This window comes from Cricetulus griseus (assembly GCF_003668045.3).
Source record: "Cricetulus griseus strain 17A/GY chromosome 1 unlocalized genomic scaffold, alternate assembly CriGri-PICRH-1.0 chr1_1, whole genome shotgun sequence".
Taxonomy (NCBI): Eukaryota; Metazoa; Chordata; class Mammalia; order Rodentia; family Cricetidae; genus Cricetulus; species Cricetulus griseus.
In genome coordinates, this window is record NW_023276807.1 from 165,753,400 (window position 1) to 165,772,732 (window position 19,333).

Consider the following 19,333-nt stretch of genomic DNA (forward strand, 5'->3'; position numbering starts at 1 on the left):
TAAAACTATTTTAACAATTATCTGAGAGCTGGGTTTATAGCTTAGTTAGCTGGTAGTGGGTTTGCCTTGCATGTGTGAGGCCTTGAGTTGAATTCCCAGACACAAAAGTAAAAATTGACAACACTCTATTATATAATAGCGTAATTTCCAGAGAATTGCTAATTTCTCAGTCAGGCTGTAAAAATCAACAGCCAGAGTGATGGTTTGCAAGAGAATGTCCCCCATAGACTAATATATCTAAATCCTTGATTCTGAGTGAGTGGAACTGTTTGGGAAGGATTAGCAAGTATGGCCTTTTCAGAGAAGGGCTTTGAGATTTCAAAAGCCTGTGCCATTTCCAGTTAGCTCTTTTTCTCTTTGCCTCTTGGTTGTTGTCTCAACATTTAAGCTCTTAGCTACTGTTATAGTATTATGTCTGCCTGCTACCACATTCCCTGACACGATGGTCATGGACTCACCCTCTGGTACTGTAAACCCCCACAAATGACTGCTTTTATAAGTTGCCTGGGTATGATGTCTTTTCACAGCAACAGAAGAGTAACTAAGTCAAAAAACCAATTATTTTCGCGTAGATTATAATAAAACTTTGACCCTTCTCCACCTCTATTTCAATCTCTTGATTTAAGAGAAAAAAAATTTAAAATGTGGGCATGCCCTCTCAACCCCAAATGTTCTCTTTTAGAATATCTATCCATCCTAAAGTCTAAAGAGCTTTGGACAACCATATATGAAATACACACAAAATAACTGGCCTTTTTCTATACTAATTTTCCTGTGGTGTCATATATTTCATTATATTCCATAAAGTTTATTTCTGCATTTTCCTTCCTGGTACATAAAAATAATTATCAGTTACCAAAAAATATTTAATCAGAAATTAGATGCTTCAAACTGGATTTAAAAAACAAACTACAAAATAACTGTATAATCTAGCCACAGAAATAAGAACAATGAAATATATGATACATATGATATATGTGTATCCTCAATACTAGTCAATTTTCTTGTTTACATTTTTGTTAGATCAATGAACATATGAATAATTTAATATAGTAAGAAAAAAATTCATGTCAACCTTAACCTTTAGTAAGATATTTAGAACATCATTACTGAAATGATTTCCTATTAAAACATTTGAAACATAAACTGAACCTGGCCACTATGGATCAAAACAATAAAACAAAGGCTTCTAAACCAGTAAAGAACTTTCCTATCTCTATGAGGATGTGGGAGGCAGAGGGCATCATGTAGGCTCTCTTTCACTGATGACTCCATACTCAGAATCATAAACTAAGAACTCTAGTTCAGTAAGTACCCTGCTGAATTATGATGTGAAATAAACTAAAACTGATGAAAAGAACACTAATAACCCTATTTACTCTCAGTTCTTGGCTTATTTGACCTTTGAAAACAGTTTTTCCCAAGACTTTTTCCTCTGTCTGAAATGCCAAGTGAACACAGAAAAGCACAGAGGTTTTACTCCCAGTTCAACTGCCAACTTGCTAATACATTGCTTCAAAGACTTCTATGCAAGTAGAAAGAGAACTGAGAGTTTCCTGAAATATAGTTACCGAGCCTTTGCAACCCTTCTATGCATTGGCTGGCTGCTCTTGTTTACAGTAGCTGTAACACATCATTTGATCATCTGAAATTAGCCACTTAGGTCATTTCAATCTTTTATTAGTTTACACACAAATGATACCTTAGAAAAAGATGGGTATTTTTTCTTAATTTGGGGATGCCTTTGGAGCCCCCACTTTTTATAGATTGTTACATTCTGTGAAGCTGCTTGTCAAGGACACAGAAAAATTTCCACACCCAGCAACAATGCTTGTGACTTTTCATTTTGGCAACACTTACAGCAGTGTTCTGGTTGACATGTTGAAAATGAACCTTTTTCATGTTCTTTTTTCCTTTATTATTTAACTATGCCACACTTTTCAATAATGTGGTCATTCTAAAACAATTTTTCTGTTAACAAGATAATAAAAACAAACCTGTATCTGAACCTCTTTTTATATCCTTTATAAGTTATATTCTAAGTTTTCAGTTCAACCTCTGGTTATTTTGCTCTATTAATTATACTACTTTTTAAAAATCAGCCAATTTAAATCACTGAGTGGCCCAAAAGCGTTTTATTGTTAAGATCTAAAATGGAAGAGGTTAGGCAGATTCACCAGTCTCAAAATAATCTTAACTTGTACTAAATGTGCATATGACAGTAACTAGCCACTGTCCTACAATAATTAGCTTCACTCCGATTCATTTTAAATTACATAATGGAGATAATCCAGATGGCATTTAAGAGTAGAAATAAAAATCATGAAACAGACATACAAAACCCCCACCCCCCCAAAAAAAAACCGAGTTACCAGCTGAATAGACAAAAGGAGACTTCCATAAGATTCTGAAGACACCTGAACTACCTAAGAATGGCTGCTGGGCATGGAATCAAGGGGATCTTCTCCATAATCATTCCTTCTTACTAAATTATAGCTGAGATATGGTCTCCCATGTGGTGGGTCTTTGGGAAATGAAGAAATCACATAGGTTCTGAGCTCATGAAAGCAATGGCTTATAAAAGGGTAGCTGGACTGGCTTAGGCCTTTCTCCCCACTGCCTTCCATGAACAGGGATGAAGGAACCCTCACAGATTCATCCTTGGAGGAGGAGGCAGCAACCATTTTAGGAGCACAGAGAGCAGCCCTCACCAGACACCAAACCTGCTGTGTCTTGAGCTTGAATACCTCTGCCTTCAGAACTGTAAGAAATAAATATCTATTATTTATAAATTACCCTATCTATGGTAATATCATGGCAGCACCAAGGGATTCAAACAGGCTGCTTTCAGGTCAGAGGTCAATAGTGACAGGAAGTCAACTCATTTTCTCTCCTTTGGGCAGTGTTACTATAATGCACATTGCTTCCCCATCATCCTTTAGAATGACTGTTCTTACCTTGGGAAACATTAACAGAGCCTATGAACACTGGCTTAAAAAACTCAAATGTTCCTTTTTTTAAAAGTTAAATAATTTAAGTACTATATAGTCTGGTAACATTAAGAGTTGCTACAGGGCTGAGGCTAGAGAGATGGCTCAGTGGGTAAAAGCATTTGCTGCTCTTACAGAGGACCTGGGTTTAGTTCCCAGCACCTACATAGTGGGTCACAGCCTCCTGTAACCCTTTTTTTTGGTCTCTATAGGGACCAGGATGTATACATACATACATATATGGAGTCAAAACACTCATGCACACAAAACAAGCAAATCTGTTTTAAAAGACTTGGTACTGGGTCTCTCCCCACTTTATTTCTATTACATGTTTCTAATAAAATTAGCCTGAACCTTTACTAAGGGGAGTGGTGCATCCTCAAGCTACATACATGTGAGTGTTGATGAGGTGTTACTTGTACTGATCTGCACAGAATCCAGAAATGGGTGCTATGAAAAGACTCTTCAAGAGGAATTCTTCCTACAACTTTCCTCGACAAAGCAGCTGCCTTCAAGTAGCTCCTCTCAGAGGTAGGAGAATTTGTCTTAGCATGTGAATATTCTGTTCACTCACTAGCACCTAAACAATAAAAAGAGCTTTCCTTACATACAATATTTAAAAATATTCCCTTGCTGGGCGCATGCCTTTGATCCCAGCACTTGGGATGCAGAGGCAGGCAGATTTCTGTGAGTTTGAGGCCAGCGTAGTCTCCAGAGTGAGTGCCAGGACAGGCTCCAAAGCTACACAGAGAAACCCTGTCTCGAATATATATATATATATAATATATATATATATATATATATATATATATATATTCCCACTAGTAAACATCACAGAACATAAACAAGTTTACCTCCTGAAATGACCTTAAGGCAATATAATGGCTGGTTTGTAGGTCAACTTGACACAAGCTAGAGTCATCAGAGGAAGGAGTCTCAGCTGAGGAAATGCCTTCATGAGATCCAGCTGTGAGGCATTTTCTCAATTAGTGACCAGTGGTGGAGGGCCCAACCCATGTAGGGTGGTGCCATCCCAGGGATGATCATCCTGGGTTCTATAAGAAAACAAACTGAGCAAGCCATGTGGAGCAAGCCAGTAAGCAGCATTCTTCCATGACTTCTGCATCAGCTCCTGCCTCCAGGTTCCTGCCCTGTTTGAGTTCCTATCCTGACTTCCTTTGATAATGAACTTTTGATATGGAAGTATAAGCCAAATAAACCCTTTCCTCCCCAACTTGATTTTTGGTCATGGTGTCTCTTCATAGAAATGTACCCCTGACTAAGACAGGCAATGTATGTACTCTTAACATAAAATCCCTCTAACCACCTTTCAGACATCACTAATGGAGCAACCTCTAAGCTCCGTAAAAATGCCACTGGGTACCACTGAATTATGCTAATGTGCCATCTGCCTCAATTCAAGCTCCCCAAGGCAGAAGCAACCCAAGACTCACACTTACTTTTCTCCCCACCTAGGAAAAGTCCTAGGTGTCTGCTCTGGAATTTAAGTGAACAGTGGCTTCATCCATGAAAACAACCCAGCAGATTTTATGGTGCCCGTCCCAGACACAATTTGCATCAGTAAATGATCCTCCCATTGAGGCATGCATCAAAAGTAATGATTTACCAGGCCCTGTTTAAATCTTTATAGAAAGGCTTTAGTGTTAATTATTTTTCTTCGTATTCTTTTTCTCCCTTGTTCCCTATCCCCCACCCCATTTAACCTTTCAAATACCATTATTACCTTCCCCTTTGTGTGATATTAAGAATTGTTTATTTTCATTTTATGTGTATGTGTGTTTTGTATGACTGTATGGATGTGCACTACATGTGTGCAGTGCCTGCTGAGACCAGAAGAGGATGTCGGATCCTCCGAAACTGGAGTGACAGATGGTTGTGATTCATCAGGTGGGAAAAAGACCAAGTAACATGTAAAGGCAGTCGAATCAGAATGACACCTGACTTCTCTATGGAGACTCTGAAAGCTAGAAAGACCTGGACAGATGTTCTAAAAACCCTGAGGACACAGAGATGCCAGCCCAGATTACTATGCACACTCAGCAAAACTCAATCACAATAGATGGAGGAATAAGAAACTTCTAGAGTAAAACCAAATCTAAGCAGTAGCTACTAATCCAGATTTACAGAAGCTGCAAGAAGGAAAACTACAACCCAAAGAGGTTAACCACACTCAAGAAAAATAATTCCAGACCAGTCAATCAAAAGAGGAGGAGACTCCATTACACAACAACAAAACAACAGGAAATCAATAAACACTGCTCACTGATAACTCTCAATATTAATGATCTCAATTCCCCAATAAAGAGAGACAGACTACACCCAAAAACAGCATCCATCTTTCTGGAGCATCTAAGAAACACCTTAACATCAAGGATGACATCACCTCAGGACAAAAGAATAGAGAAAGATACCCAAGCAAGAGGACACAGTATCCAAGCTGGTATATCCATCTTAATATCTGACAAAATAGACTTCAAACTGAAACTAATCAGAAGAGATAGGGAAGGAAACACACTCTTCAAAGGAAAAATCCACCAAGAAGACATTGAAATTTTAAACATTTATACTCCAGATGCAAGAATGGTTACCAAATTCATAAAAGAAACACTGTTACAGTTAAGATTATATATTGAGTATCATACACTAACAGTGGGACACTTCACTACCCCACTTTCACCAATAGACAGGGATTGACATCTGAAGCAAGCTTGTTCCCAATTTGAACTAATAAAATAAAAAAAAAAAGTTATGAAATCCGCAGGTAAGTGGTAGGAGCTAGGAAAAAAATCACCCTGAGGAAACCCAGACCCCATCTTATATGTGGATGGTAGCTGCTAAGCCTGGGATGTGCATGCTACAATCCATACAATCACAGTGGTTAGGCACCTGGTAAGGGACTCCAGAGGAGAGATCTCCCTAACAAGGGGAACTAAAATAGACAGTTATGGAGAAACGGGGGTGGGTGGGAAAACTGGGGTGGACTGATTAAATGGAGAGGGGGATAGATGAGAGGAATAAGAGGAGAAATATGCAGAGGGACAAGTAACATTAAGGGCCATTTATGGGGTCTTATGAAAACTTACTACTGTATAAGTTTCCCAAATATATACATATACATAATACACACACACACACACACACCAAAGAAATCTAAATGGAGTCACCAAATAACCAGAGACAAAGTTTCAACTAGACATCTCTCACAGCCAAGTGAAACCTCCAGTGTCAGGGATAGGTTACATCTAGTTGAACCGTTGGCCCAAGGGGCCTTCCAGGAACTCCCAAACATCTCAGGCTATTGCCAAAGCACTTGCTTGTTCTCTGCAAATTGAGGGCAAGGTCTGATTGCTAAAGAGAAGACTTACCTATCTCTCATTGAACATAGAGGAGTTGAGCTGGTGCCTAACCAGAGGCTTCACTCCTACTGACTAATGTTCATGGTACTCTGCACACTATCAAAGGAAAAAGGGAAACACCAGCTTAGCTACAAACCTTGTGGTCTACAACCTGCCTGTAAGATATGCTAGTGAAATATTGGCACAAACACTGTGGTAGTAACCAACAAGTCTCTGATTGGAATTAAGGCCAACTCCATGAGATGGTACCCATGCTGGCACTGCTTAGGTGGACAAGAGCCTGAAACTGAGTAGATCATGGGTCTAGGGGAAAACCAAACACCACTGTTGTGCTAAAGGAACACAGCAATAAACTGACTCCTAATGACATTCTACTGCACCCACAGATCAGTATCTCACTCAGCCATCAGAGACACTTCTCTCCTGCAGATGGGAATTAACACAGAGACCCACGCTGGACAATATGCAGAGAGTGAGAGACTTTGGAGCACTTGGTTCTAAATGAGATATCTTCATCAAACCCCTCACCTCAGGGCCCAGGGAGCTATGTGGAAGAGGAGGCAGAAAGGTTTTAAGAGCCAGTGGGGATGGAAGACTCAAGGGCATCATGTCTTCCAGACACAACAGGGCTGACAAACATATGAACTGACAATGACTGTGGCAGCATGCACAGGGCCCACACAGGTTCAAGAGAGATGGAGTCCCGGTGCTGAGATGGGGAAGTGGACACAGGCTTCCACCCCTATCCAAGAAGCTATCTCCACCTGACAACTACTTCCAAAGGAAAAAATCAGTTTTCTCCAATGGAGTCTTACTGGGTATGTTAATCACACACACTAAGGGCAGGTTCCATGCCCAGCAGTACATGGCTAACACAAACTGATCTCACTGGTGTTTTTGTAGAATTTTTTTTTCATGTTTTTTTTGTACTAGTGTTTTGCTTGTATATTATGATTTCTGATTTTGAGAGGTTTGTGTGTGTGTTTCTTATGCCTCCCCTCCTAGGTTGTTTATAGTTTTGTTTGCCTTTTCATTTGAGAGAGAGAGAGAAAGAGAGAGAGAGAGAGAGAGAGAGAGAGAGAGAGAGAGGTGGGGAGTGGTGGAGAATCTGGCAAAAGTGGGGGGAGGGAATGTGGTCAGAATATATTATATGGAAATTGTTCCAATTAAAAAAGAATAATACTAAATTAGCCTAACAATGTGTCTATTTCCAGGCACTGTGCCACACATGCCTGTAATCGGATACTAAGGAAATACGAGGCAGGAAGGTCATGACTGGGCTTCACAGGAGACAATGATTCACAAAGAACTGAAATTAAAGTCATTCCTAACATAACAAATAAATGTGACACCTAAAATTTTTATGTAAGTTCAGAAACTCTCATTTTCCATACTCCACCAAAGTTGAGGGAAAAAAAAAGCAGTCCCACCTTTAGTGTGACGTCGCAGAGTTCCCCATTTTCATAGAACCGAAGGAGAGAGCTGTGAAAGTCTTTCCAGGCTTCGTTGGCTTCGAAGATGAAGGAGTCATCGCCCTCGCACTCGCTGACAGAGGACCTGCTCCTTGCGGGCTGGTGCTGATGCTGCCGCCTCCCCTTTGTCACATGACTCCTAGCTTGTTTCCCATTGGTAGATTCTGAAGCCATTTGCAACACTCTTTATATAGCTCTCTTCTGAAACATCCCATTTATTCTTTTTTTTTTTTTAAGGGTGAGAAGACAAGACAGATGTAGCCTCTAAACTTTAGACATCCTTCAAAATTCCTTCAGTTGTCATTGTACAGTTTGCTGAAATGTTAAAAAAAAAACGCAACGATAAACTAAAAGGTGTTATCACGATTATAATTTATCAATACGATAATTGCGACCACACATGGGACCATGGTTACACTGGAAATCCTGCAGCATTATTCTTGATGTCACATGACTCACTTCGTCTAACTACGTCAGTGAAAGAACGCTTTTAAAATTCAATACAAAGCAAAGGACATAACATTTGAAACACAGAATGCACTGGCTTCAAAAACAGAAGCTGTGAAATGAACTAAAAAGTTTAAATTTAGAAACTCTGAGGACTCAAAGCAAATTCAAAGGCTATTTTTAATGAATTCGGTTCTTAGAGTCTACGTCAGACTGATTCCACCACTTAGAAACTGCTTAAGTCAGCTATCTCTTCTGGGAAATGGGTACATCATTTACAGGAATAGTTCAAGAGTCAAAGATATACAGACAGAAACAGGAACAGCTGAACTGCAATGTACAGACCTCATTGTATCTGCATTTCCATATACAATTTATTATTTACAAAAATATCACATTTACTTCATTAATAAACATATTTGATGACTATTCATATCACTAATAGATATATGCTACAAATCTGCCTAATAGAAATGAAGGGATTTTTACTGGCTGTGATCTGTTTTGAAGGTTTTCTTGGCCCTTGGTTTCTCTATCTGTAAGCAGGACTATCCTGAGGGTTGCAGAGCTGCAGTAGACTTCAGGAGCACTTACAAAACTGTAAACAAAGCTGCAGATGTTTGTGTTAGAATGGAATCTTGGGATAGTATGTGGCTTTTAAAAAATTATAAATGCCTGAACCAGCATGTTACTTTTATGAGGTTCTTTTACTGTTAATCTCTTCTCTCAGCTTTTGTCAGGAAACAAAATGGGTGATGTAAATTCTGTACTGTAGTTACTAATCTGTTCTTAAAGTTTCTGTGGCTGACACAACATGATGGTGATCCCTAACAGGTCACATCTGTCTGTGATCACTTTGCCTGTAAGAACTGTAACCAACCTCTAAGCTACAGAATGGGGAAAGGTGATGGGTGTCATATTCTTCATTACATTAGGTACATAGAACTGTATAAGGAGACTAAAGAGAAAGTCTCTCCTGCAATCCATGGAGTTGCCATGTAAAGCAGCCCCTAGGACCTGAGGGAGGCCTCTGCTTGACAGTAAAAACCTAGGACCCTCAGCCACAGAGCTAAGAAGAAATAAATTCTACAAGCAAGACTTTCCCAAGGCTGAGATGTGAGAATGCAGTCCAACCACTTTTAATACAGCTAAGGACAGACTTCTGATGATCCACAGAAACTGTGCTATAAGAAGTGTGTTATTTTAAGTCATTAGGTTTCTGTAATTTGTTATACACAATAAGCACATCTATAGTTTGGATCTCAAAAGCCACCCAACAGTACATGTGTTACATGGTCATGCTGACAGACTTGTGATACTACTGGGAGGTGGTGAAACCTTTTGAAAGGGGTGGAACATAGCAGGATAGTCATATTAATGAGAGCAGGTCCCAGAATATGATGCTGGGCTACTAGAATCCCGGTCACTTCCCTTCCCTGTTTCCTGAGCAACGTAAAGTGAGCAGTTCCCTCTATATACACTTCACCATGGTGCTCTTATCTCATCACAGACCCAAAGGCTCCTGGACAGAACAAGTACAGACTGAAATCTCTGGGCTATGAGCCAAAATAAATATTTCTTCCTTAAAGTTGATTTTCTCAGGTGTTTTGTTCACACCAAACTACCACAGAAACTTTGTTGACGTTAAAATTTTACCCGAGGGAAGCATTTGCAAATATCCTAGTAGGTATCAACAACCTTAACAACGTTTTGTGTACGTGTGTGAAGGTGAAGTATTCTGTGTGTGCAGACTGGAGGTCTACATCAGGCATTTTAATGCCTTTATTTCTGAGGCAGGACTCTCAAAGAACCTGAGGGTCACAGTGTTAACTAGGCTGTCTCCATCCTTGGCACCTGGTTTTTACATGGGTGCTGAGGAAGGGAGCTCAGGTCATGCTTGTACAACAAACATCTTACCAACCCAGCTCTCCACCTCCCCCCCGCCTTGCAACTCTTTAGAGCCTGGCATGGTGGTGCACACCTACAATCTCAGCACTTGGGAGACTGACGCAACATGACTATCCTGAGTTCAAGCTACATCATGAACCCAATCATAACAAACAGAAACCAAGCCGGGCAGTGGTGGCACACTCGGGAGGCAGAGGCAGGTGGATCTTTGTGAGTTCAAGGCCAGCCTGGTCTACAAATTGAATTCCAGGACAGATTCCACAGCTACACAAAGAAACTAAAGAAACAGAAACCAAATAAGAACAAATAGAAAAAAAAAGCAGTACAATCAAAACCATTTTTGCAAAGGGTCAACAAGTAAGTACCTTTGGGTTTGAGGGCCATTTGTACGCTATCACTACTCAATTCTGCCTTTGTAATAAAAGAGGGTCCCCAAGTGAGTAAATGAAGGAGCACAGTTATGTTCCAATAAAAGTCTCAAAAGTCTTTTGTGGGTACAATTTGGTTGAGTCATAGTTTGTAAGCGTTTTGCAAGATAGACATCTTTAGTTTAAACCAAATCAACCCTGGTCTAAAAATATTAACAGAAACTTACCAGAAATGAACAATTCAAAGGTTTTGAACAGAAACTGGACATTCTAAGGAGAAGACAAGCTCTTGTCATCTCTGTCCACCCTGCTCAGGATCCTGTGTTTGCTTAGCATATCCAATCTTAGACATAGTCCACCCATTGGCACTTAGCAGTAGCTGTTGTGTATCTCGTGTGTGTATTCCAGGTAACCCATACGTAGTGGCCTAATGCTACATCCAGAACCACCACCCTTCTTCTCATTGCCTATGTATTGCAGTGCTGTCACCACAAGAAGAGTATTGTATATAGTAAGACATTTGAGAGAAAGGAAGAGACTGCATTCATGCACTTTTATTATAGTATGTTCCTAAAATCATGCTGTCTCATTAAATGCTATTATTACTGGGCTTAAGTTACAAGTTAGATTTCATGGATGATGATGGAATGTATGATATGGAAGTGGGCACCCATGTGTTATGGCACACATGTAAAGAGCAGAGGACAATACAGCAGAGTCAGTTCTCTCCTTCCAAGTATATATGTGCTCGCAAAACTGTCTGTTTGGAGATGATACAATCTATAGTCTCAGGTATCTATTACAAGTCCTGAGACATATTATGCATGAGCACCACTGTCTGTAATAGTCTCAAATGACAGGACTACAGAGATGGGGGTTCCAAGGAAAGGAAAAGGTGAAAGAGAAGGGGCTGTGACTTTAACTAGGTAACAGAAGAGAGCCAAACCACACTGATGGAACCGAACACAGTCCTCACTGCAGCAGGGATCACATGAATCTGCACATGATGGCACATACATACACACTAGCCAGAGCAGAAGACAGGTGAAATGTGAATTATAATTGCAAACCCTAGTACTGAAGCCACACAAAATGTTACCGCTGTGGGAAACAGATGACGAGTGCATGGGACTTACTGTGACCACTGAAAACATTGCCTTTAAAATTAGACAAACATTGCTAGATTGGATGAAAAAGCAAACTCCAACTATAAGATGCATACAAGGAAAAATAACCATTTAAGTCTCAAGACACAAATACACTAAACATAAATGAGATTTAACCAGACTAACAATATTTTTAAAAATGCATGCAACAGCTAGATTAAAAGACACAGATGTCAACACAGAGAAGCTACTGGGGAGTTAAATGGAGAAGGTAGAGAGAGAGGATACCAGGAGAACACAGTGGCGACGTGTGAACCCAGGACCTAGGAGGATTACAGGAGGCACGAGGATAAGAAATTTGAGGATAGCCTTAGCTTCATTGCAAGTTCAAAACCAGCTTGTACTACATAGCAAGACCTGATCTTAATAAAAAACAAGGGCTAGAGGTGTAGCATGTGTTTAGTCCCCACAAGAAAGAAAAAAAAAAAGCAACCAAAGAACCACCAAACAAACAAACAAAAAAAACCTAGTGAAAAGAATGAAGCTGGTCCCTTATTTTCTCCTACTGATGAACATTAACTAAAAATGGAGCTGGACCTGAACATAAGTAACACAGCCTGGATAATACAGCCCAGAAGAACCAGCGTTCAGGCCACAGACAGGGCTCAAAAGGAAAGTCCACGGCATAGCACAAACTGATTTATCTATCCCAGGGGTGAGGGAAAATACACTCATACACTTTCCTGATGTTTCCTTTCTTTATTCTCTCATGATGTCCCCACTTCCCTTTGTGCTCCACAGCTATGTATAACCAACAAAATCTTCCAGGCAATACAAGAGTCACACAGAAGGTCACAAACCATTTTTTTAAGTAAATGGTTAAAAACAGAGTCATCCTGACAACTCATGAAATATATCTAAATAACCAGCTATTTCATTGGCAAGCCGAAAATTGAGGTAGTAAAGAGAGAATCAATCATTTTGTTATCTAGAGAGGTAATCTTATAAAGAATTGTAAAGGAGTTATAAACCTAAAGTACTGAGAAGTCTAAGAAAATAAAGAAATTGTGTACTATAACCTATACTTCTGAGTGTATAATAATTTTAATCGTACATTCTGTGATCAACAATACCTGGCTTTCTCAGACTCAGAGAGCATTGTGTTTACTGAGAGGTGTGTGTCATAAATTTTTCAGTTTGGGCTCAGGGTACTGTATATCATTTAGTATCAACTCAATCAACACTCTCAAGACAAAGTGCCTTAAATCTCAAAATGCACTCTCTGCCTTGTGTGCAACCATAAAAAGGAAACTTGTAACTCTTTCTCAGGGCTATGAAGTCAAATTATTTTTGTAGCCCTGACCAGTTAGAAAAAACAGTTGGCTGAACTTTGAGTCTTCGGACTACATGCCCATATGAGAAAACTGAGGTTAGGAATTAGTGAAGTTATTCCTTTTAACCTTAGCTCAACAAGTCAGACAGTGCAGCCATATGTTCTTATAAGTAATATTGCTTTTCTGGGAAGTTTATCTTAACAGCCATTAGCAAGGCATCTGACCTAATCGAAAACTACTTTGAAGTTTTATATCAGCTAACAGTGCACAGCTATTCTGGCAGCTGGGGAAAATTCAACTGTTTTCCTAATTGTCAACCAGAGCTATGTTCTAAAACAGCTCCAAAGTGGAACTCATAAGCCCTGTGTAGCATTTCCTTGCATTCATTATTATTCATCAGAACTCTGTATAAGATAATATTATAGGTATCAATTAGACAATACAACTTGAGGAGTCACCTTCTAGACAATCTACAGATAAAAATGCCCGGCAGATCAGGATGAAATCATGAGATAAACACACTGCAGATACAGGCACTGGGGGGACTCCCCATAGCTGCTAGGAAAAAATTGCAATGACACATGTGAAATTATACACAGAAACAAAAGATATTCTGGAGTCTGTAGCCTTGTAGCCTTGCCTAACTGGGTTTTTCCCATCAGAGAATTTTCCTCCTGGTGGGCTGACACCTTGAATATTAATTACCATCTGCTGTTTTTATGGCATGGCCTCTGACACTTAAGCCCCGTCACTGTAGACTAATAGGGGACGGGGCATGCTGTAATCCTAGCACCTGAAAAAGGAGAGGAGCAATGAGAAGGAAAAATGTGGTGGGATATTATTTAAATGGGCAAAGATTTGTTTATGCCGTGTAAAGGTGTATTACTTTTGTTTATGCCGAATTTGTTTAATGAAGTAAGGATGTGTGCTTAATTATGTAAAGACGAGTTGCATCTGTTTTACTTTGCCTGCCTAAGGCACCTGATTGGCCAATAACTAGGCAGGAGAGGGACAGGCGAGGCTGCTGGGCAGGGAAAATATACTGGAGGAGAACTCTAGGCTTCAGAGGAGGAGCAATGAGAGGAGGAGGAGAAAATGAGGGACATGCCCATAGCAAGAAGCCAGGCAGCCAGACACGACAAACAGTGAAAGTAAGATACACAGAAGGAAGGAAAAGTAAAAAGAACCTAAGGCAAAAGGTAGATAAAGAGAAAACAGGTTAATTTAGGTTAAAAGAGCTAGCCAGCTGAGCGCTCAAATTAGTGAATCTCTGTGTCATGATTTGGGATCTGGTTGGTGGCCCAAAAGAAAAAAGCCTGGTACAGAAGAAAAACACTTAAGAAATATAAGTTCTCTGGTACAATAATCCATTATTGCATTCTTCCAAGAAGCAAAAAGGCATGAATTGGAAGGAAGCAGAATTGTTCACATTGGTGTGACTGGTTATGTGCAATCTCCTGGTGAAATTACAAATCATACTATTCCAGAGAGAGTAAAATGGGTGCAAATTTTACTGAAGGGAAGGAAAGGGAGATGATGGGAACAACATTGGTGGAAAAGAATCAGGTTGGATCTGTAGACCAGGGACTCTGTGTTCTTATTCTTTCTGCAGGGCTTACAGGAGGAGGCTGTCTGTGTGGATATGTATCAGAAGATATGTTCTCTATGTTCTGGCCTTGAGCGGGAAGCAATGAGCTTACACAGAAGCTATTATGTTCTTCCTGCTGGCATCTTATACTGTGTATAGACAGCCTACTGTGTAGTAACAGTGGGCCATCATTGTGGTCAGTATATACAAAAGAGTGGCAGAAATATATACATTGACATTTAACAATTAAGTGCCAGGACTTTGTTCCTTGTAGGATCCTCATGTCTCTCCTTTCCCCCCACCCCCACAACCACCCATCAACCCAGTTTAACTGTAGAAACATTGTGGTAGATATATCCCAGTTTAATGGCACACCTGATATTAAGGCTGATAAGGTGGGTGGGATAAGAGAGAGAGAACACGTCACAATTCAATGGCTAAGGTTATGAGAAAAGGCTCCAGATTTGCATATGCCCTTTGTCCCCAGGGAGGTCCCTTTATGTCCCATTAGCTGACATCAGCAATGTAAAATATTTCTAACAAGAAGGAGCACCTAACACTAGTAAGTTTACAAGGTCACAAAATACAAGGTGAACACACAAAGATCAACTTTATTTCTGTGTAGTAGCAATGCATGATGGAAACAGGAAATTTGAAAAGTTTATTGTTTCCACAAAAAAAAAAAAGGGGGGAGAAACTCAGGCATAAGCCCAGTGAAAGGTACAGAACCTACACACTAAATAGAGAGTTCCTAGGCTAGAAGGCTCAATTTAGTAAACATGACTGATTCTGATTTAAATCAATTCCAATAAAATCATATGAGAATTTTTATAATAAAGGCACTGGCATACTGAGTCTAAATTTTCAAGTGGAAAGGCAAAGAAGCCAGGATACATAAAGCCTTTTTGAAACAAGGTTTGAGGAATCGTCACCTCCAATGTAAAACTCAGTATTAAATGCCTTCAGCAACAGCGTCAGGTTACATAACCCCAAGAGAAATTACTCTGGCCCACGCCATGTTGGCATAAATATAACACACAAACTCCCCATGAACAACAGCTTCAAGCTGTAAGAGGAAGATTCAGGGGGAGAATGATGGCCTACTGTAAACTGCACTCTGGTTCATTCAATCCAGAAAGAGGAAGGGCGTAAGTGTGGAGATAGAAAAATGTCCAAATAAATTATGAAGACTTTTCACTCATATGTGCATGAATGTGTGTGCACATGTGCATGGCATGTATGTGGTGGTCAAAGGGCAAGCCTAGGTGTGAGTCCTTAGGTGCCTTCTACCTTTTGAGACAGACTCTCATTGCCTTACAACTCTGCCAAGCAGGCTAGGTTAACTGGCCTCACTTCCTGGGACCCACTTACCTTTATCACTGAGCTTGCCATCACTGTTGGAATTATGGGTACATGTCTCCACACTTTTATATGCCTGCTGAGAGTGTGAGCTTGGGCTCTCATGCGTTTGAGGCAAACGCTTTATAGACTGAACTATCTCCCCAGCCTTGAGATAGTTTACTCCTGAGGTGTGGTCTATATATAGTGGCACAGTAACCTCACTCTAAAGAGCACAGTACGAGACAGGTTACAACAGAGAATTAAGTTCACAGTGGTTCAGCCAGGTGACCAAGATGAACTGCAACTCACTGATGTCATGGACTTCCACAGCCTTGACTCAGCCAGCATGCTCCAGTGAGATAGCGTATGTCTACTGTCTCTGCTTCTCAGAGCCCACATCCTCAGTTTGGCCATGAGAAAAACATCAGATCAATGCCAAATGAGACACTCTACAAGTTATCTGACCAATACTCATCAAAGTCAGGAAAGACGAGGAAAATCTGGTTATCATGGCAGCCAGAAGACCAAGGAGACACAGATACTGAATTTACTTCAGCTTCCTGAATGGGGTCCTGGAACGGGGAAAAAAAGTAAAAAGCAGGAAATCCGAATAAAGTGTCAGCTGGTTAGTGTTTTTGTCAACTTGACATAAACTGTATCATTTGGGAATATGGACCCTCAATTGAAAAACTGCCTCCATCATATTAATATATCAGCAGTCTGTGGGGGTGTTTTCTTAATTGCTAATTGATATAGGAGGGCCCAGTCTACTGTGGATGATGCCACCCCAGACAGGTGAGCCTGGGCTGTGTGAGCCAGGGCAGTATGCAGACCCACTGGGGGCAGTGCCATCCCAGGCGGGAGAACCTGGGCTGTGTGAGCCGGAGCAGTAAGCAGCTTCCTCCATGGTTTCTGCTTCAAGCTCCTGACTCAGGTGCCCTAGATGACAGACTACACCTCTAAGATGGAATAAACCCTTTCCTCCCCAGTTTGCTTTTGGTCATGGTGTTACCAAGGCAACAAAAACAAACTAGGACAACTTTAATTAATAAAAATTCATTAATAAAAGCGTGTCCATTGATTGAAACAATGACATCAAACTAATATATAAGTAACAGGAGAAACTGGCTAAGGGGTCTATCGAAGTTCCAGTACCTTAATATGTTACTATAGTTCTCAAACCAATCTAAACCAAAATGACAAGATGGTAAAAGTCAATGCAGAGACATCAATGACACACATGAGATTCAGAAATAGACCTAAGCAAATACTGCCAATTAATTTCAAAGCAGCACAAGAGCAAGTCAATGGAGGAAAAAAAAAAACTTTTCAATAGATGATGATAAAACAATATAGCCATACAAACAAAAACTAAACACACCACTACACATTATATACCGTATAAATATAAAGCTTTAAAAAGTCATGATCGGGGTTGGAGAGATGGCTCAGCGGTTAAGAGCACTGACTGTTCTTCCAGAAGTCCTGAGTTCAATTCCCAGCAACCACATGGTGGCTCACAACCACCTTGAATGAGATCTGGTGCCCTCTGCTGGCATGGAGGCAGAAGACTGTATACATAATAAAATCTTTTTTAAAAAAGTTCTTTCATAAAAAAGTCATGATTTTATTTGGTAAATAAATGTTACATAAGTGTAATTACAATTAAAATTATAAAACTTTCAGAAGAAAACCTAGGAGAAAAGCTTCATGACTAGGAAATATCAAGTTACAGTTCTGAGATGATAAAAAAAAGTTCTTAGACATACAAAAGAAAAATTGTTGAGGTGGACTCCATTAAAAATAAGAGAACCTGTAGGCTTGGAGTGTCTCTCAGTGGTCAAGTGCCTGCCTACATGTTCAATGCCTGGGGGAACATTCATGTTTGGGGCATGGCAACAACAAAAAGTGAACCTTGCACTATGAAAGCAATACAGTAAGAAAACAGACACACTTAAGCATGAAAAACATCTGCGAATCACCTCACAAACATGTGTCCCAAATAAAGAAAGAACTTGCAAGCTCAATAAAAAACCAAATAAACAAAAACCTCAAATTAAAATATGGACTCAAAACACATCACCAGTGAAGATGGCAAATATCTCACAAAAAGATGTTGAGCATCACTCCTATTAGAGGAATAAATTTAAACTATGAGGAAAATACCATCACACAACTATCAGAATTTCTCAGATAAAAATATTAATATTATTAACATAGTTGAAAACAATCCCATTAATCAACAACTGAGGTCGCACGAAATTAAACAGCTTCTATAACACAAAGGAAATAACAGGATGAAGAGGCAGCCTAAAGAATCGGAGAAAATCTGCCAACTGTAATCTGATAAGGGATTATTATCTAGAATCTAAAAAGGACACAAAATACCAAACCTTAGTAATACAATCAATAAAGTGGCTGAACTGACAGATGACAACTGGGAAGAGATACACATGATCAACAAACACATGAAGAGTGTTCAACTCCTTTTGACCATCGGGAGAAGCCAAGGTAAAAGTGCTTTGAGGTCCATCTCACCTGTCAGAATGACCATTAATAAGAAAACCTGTGCCGGTGAAGACATGTGGGCAAGGAACCCTTTAGTGGGATATGTGTGGAAATATAAATTAAGTGTGGTCACTATGGAACCCAGTTTAAAAAAAAAAAAAAAAACTACTGTATGATGCGGCTATGCCACTCTTGTGACTCAAGGGTTCTAAATCATCGTCCTAGAGATCCTGGCACCTTCAGGTTTATGGCCACATTGTTTCACAATAACCAAGACATGGACCCACCTACACATCCATCAGCAAATGAAAGGCTAAAGAAAACGTAGTGCATGTATGCAACAGAATTTTATTTAGCTGCAAACAAGAGTGAATGATTACACTCACAAGAATATGGATGAATTGGAGATCGTTAAGTGAAATAAGAGACTCAAAAAGATAGTCTGTTTTCTTTCATATGAGGAATCTAGATTTAAATGTGTGTATCCACAAGTACATGCCTGTGTGTGTAGTGAGGGCGGGTACATGCGGCTCCATGAGAGCAGATGATGAGGTCTGAAGGGAGGAGAAGAATGCATATGTCATGAAGGAAGACTATTGGTTGAGGAGGACCGGAAATGTGAGAGGGGGAGAGGAGAGGGCAGGCATAGTGAATGAGAACAAGACAATAATATAGATGTATGAAGATGTCATAATGAAACACACTTATCTGCATGCTAACAAAAATTATTCTAAAATTTACAAGTGCTGATAAAGAAGTGCCTGAATATTTTAAACATTACTACTGAGAATACAAGACAGTTCATGTATTCTAAAATAGTTTTGATAATTTTTTTTCCATAAGCATACAGTATGACCAGGCAATCTGACTCTTGGCAATCTTCACTTAAGGAAA

The 19,333-nt window shown here is 39.8% G+C and overlaps 1 protein-coding gene across 1 annotated transcript in view; it reads right to left on the bottom strand.

Moving 5' to 3' along the window:
- The window catches only part of Klhl8 (kelch like family member 8), a 50,092-nt gene that overhangs the window by 16,530 nt on the left and 14,229 nt on the right, over nucleotides 1-19,333 (bottom strand). The window contains exon 2 of the mRNA XM_027388494.2: nucleotides 7,798-8,154. Coding sequence (XP_027244295.1) covers nucleotides 7,798-8,013 — 216 coding nt within the window. The 5' untranslated portion in view covers nucleotides 8,014-8,154. The remainder of the gene's footprint in view (nucleotides 1-7,797; nucleotides 8,155-19,333) is intronic.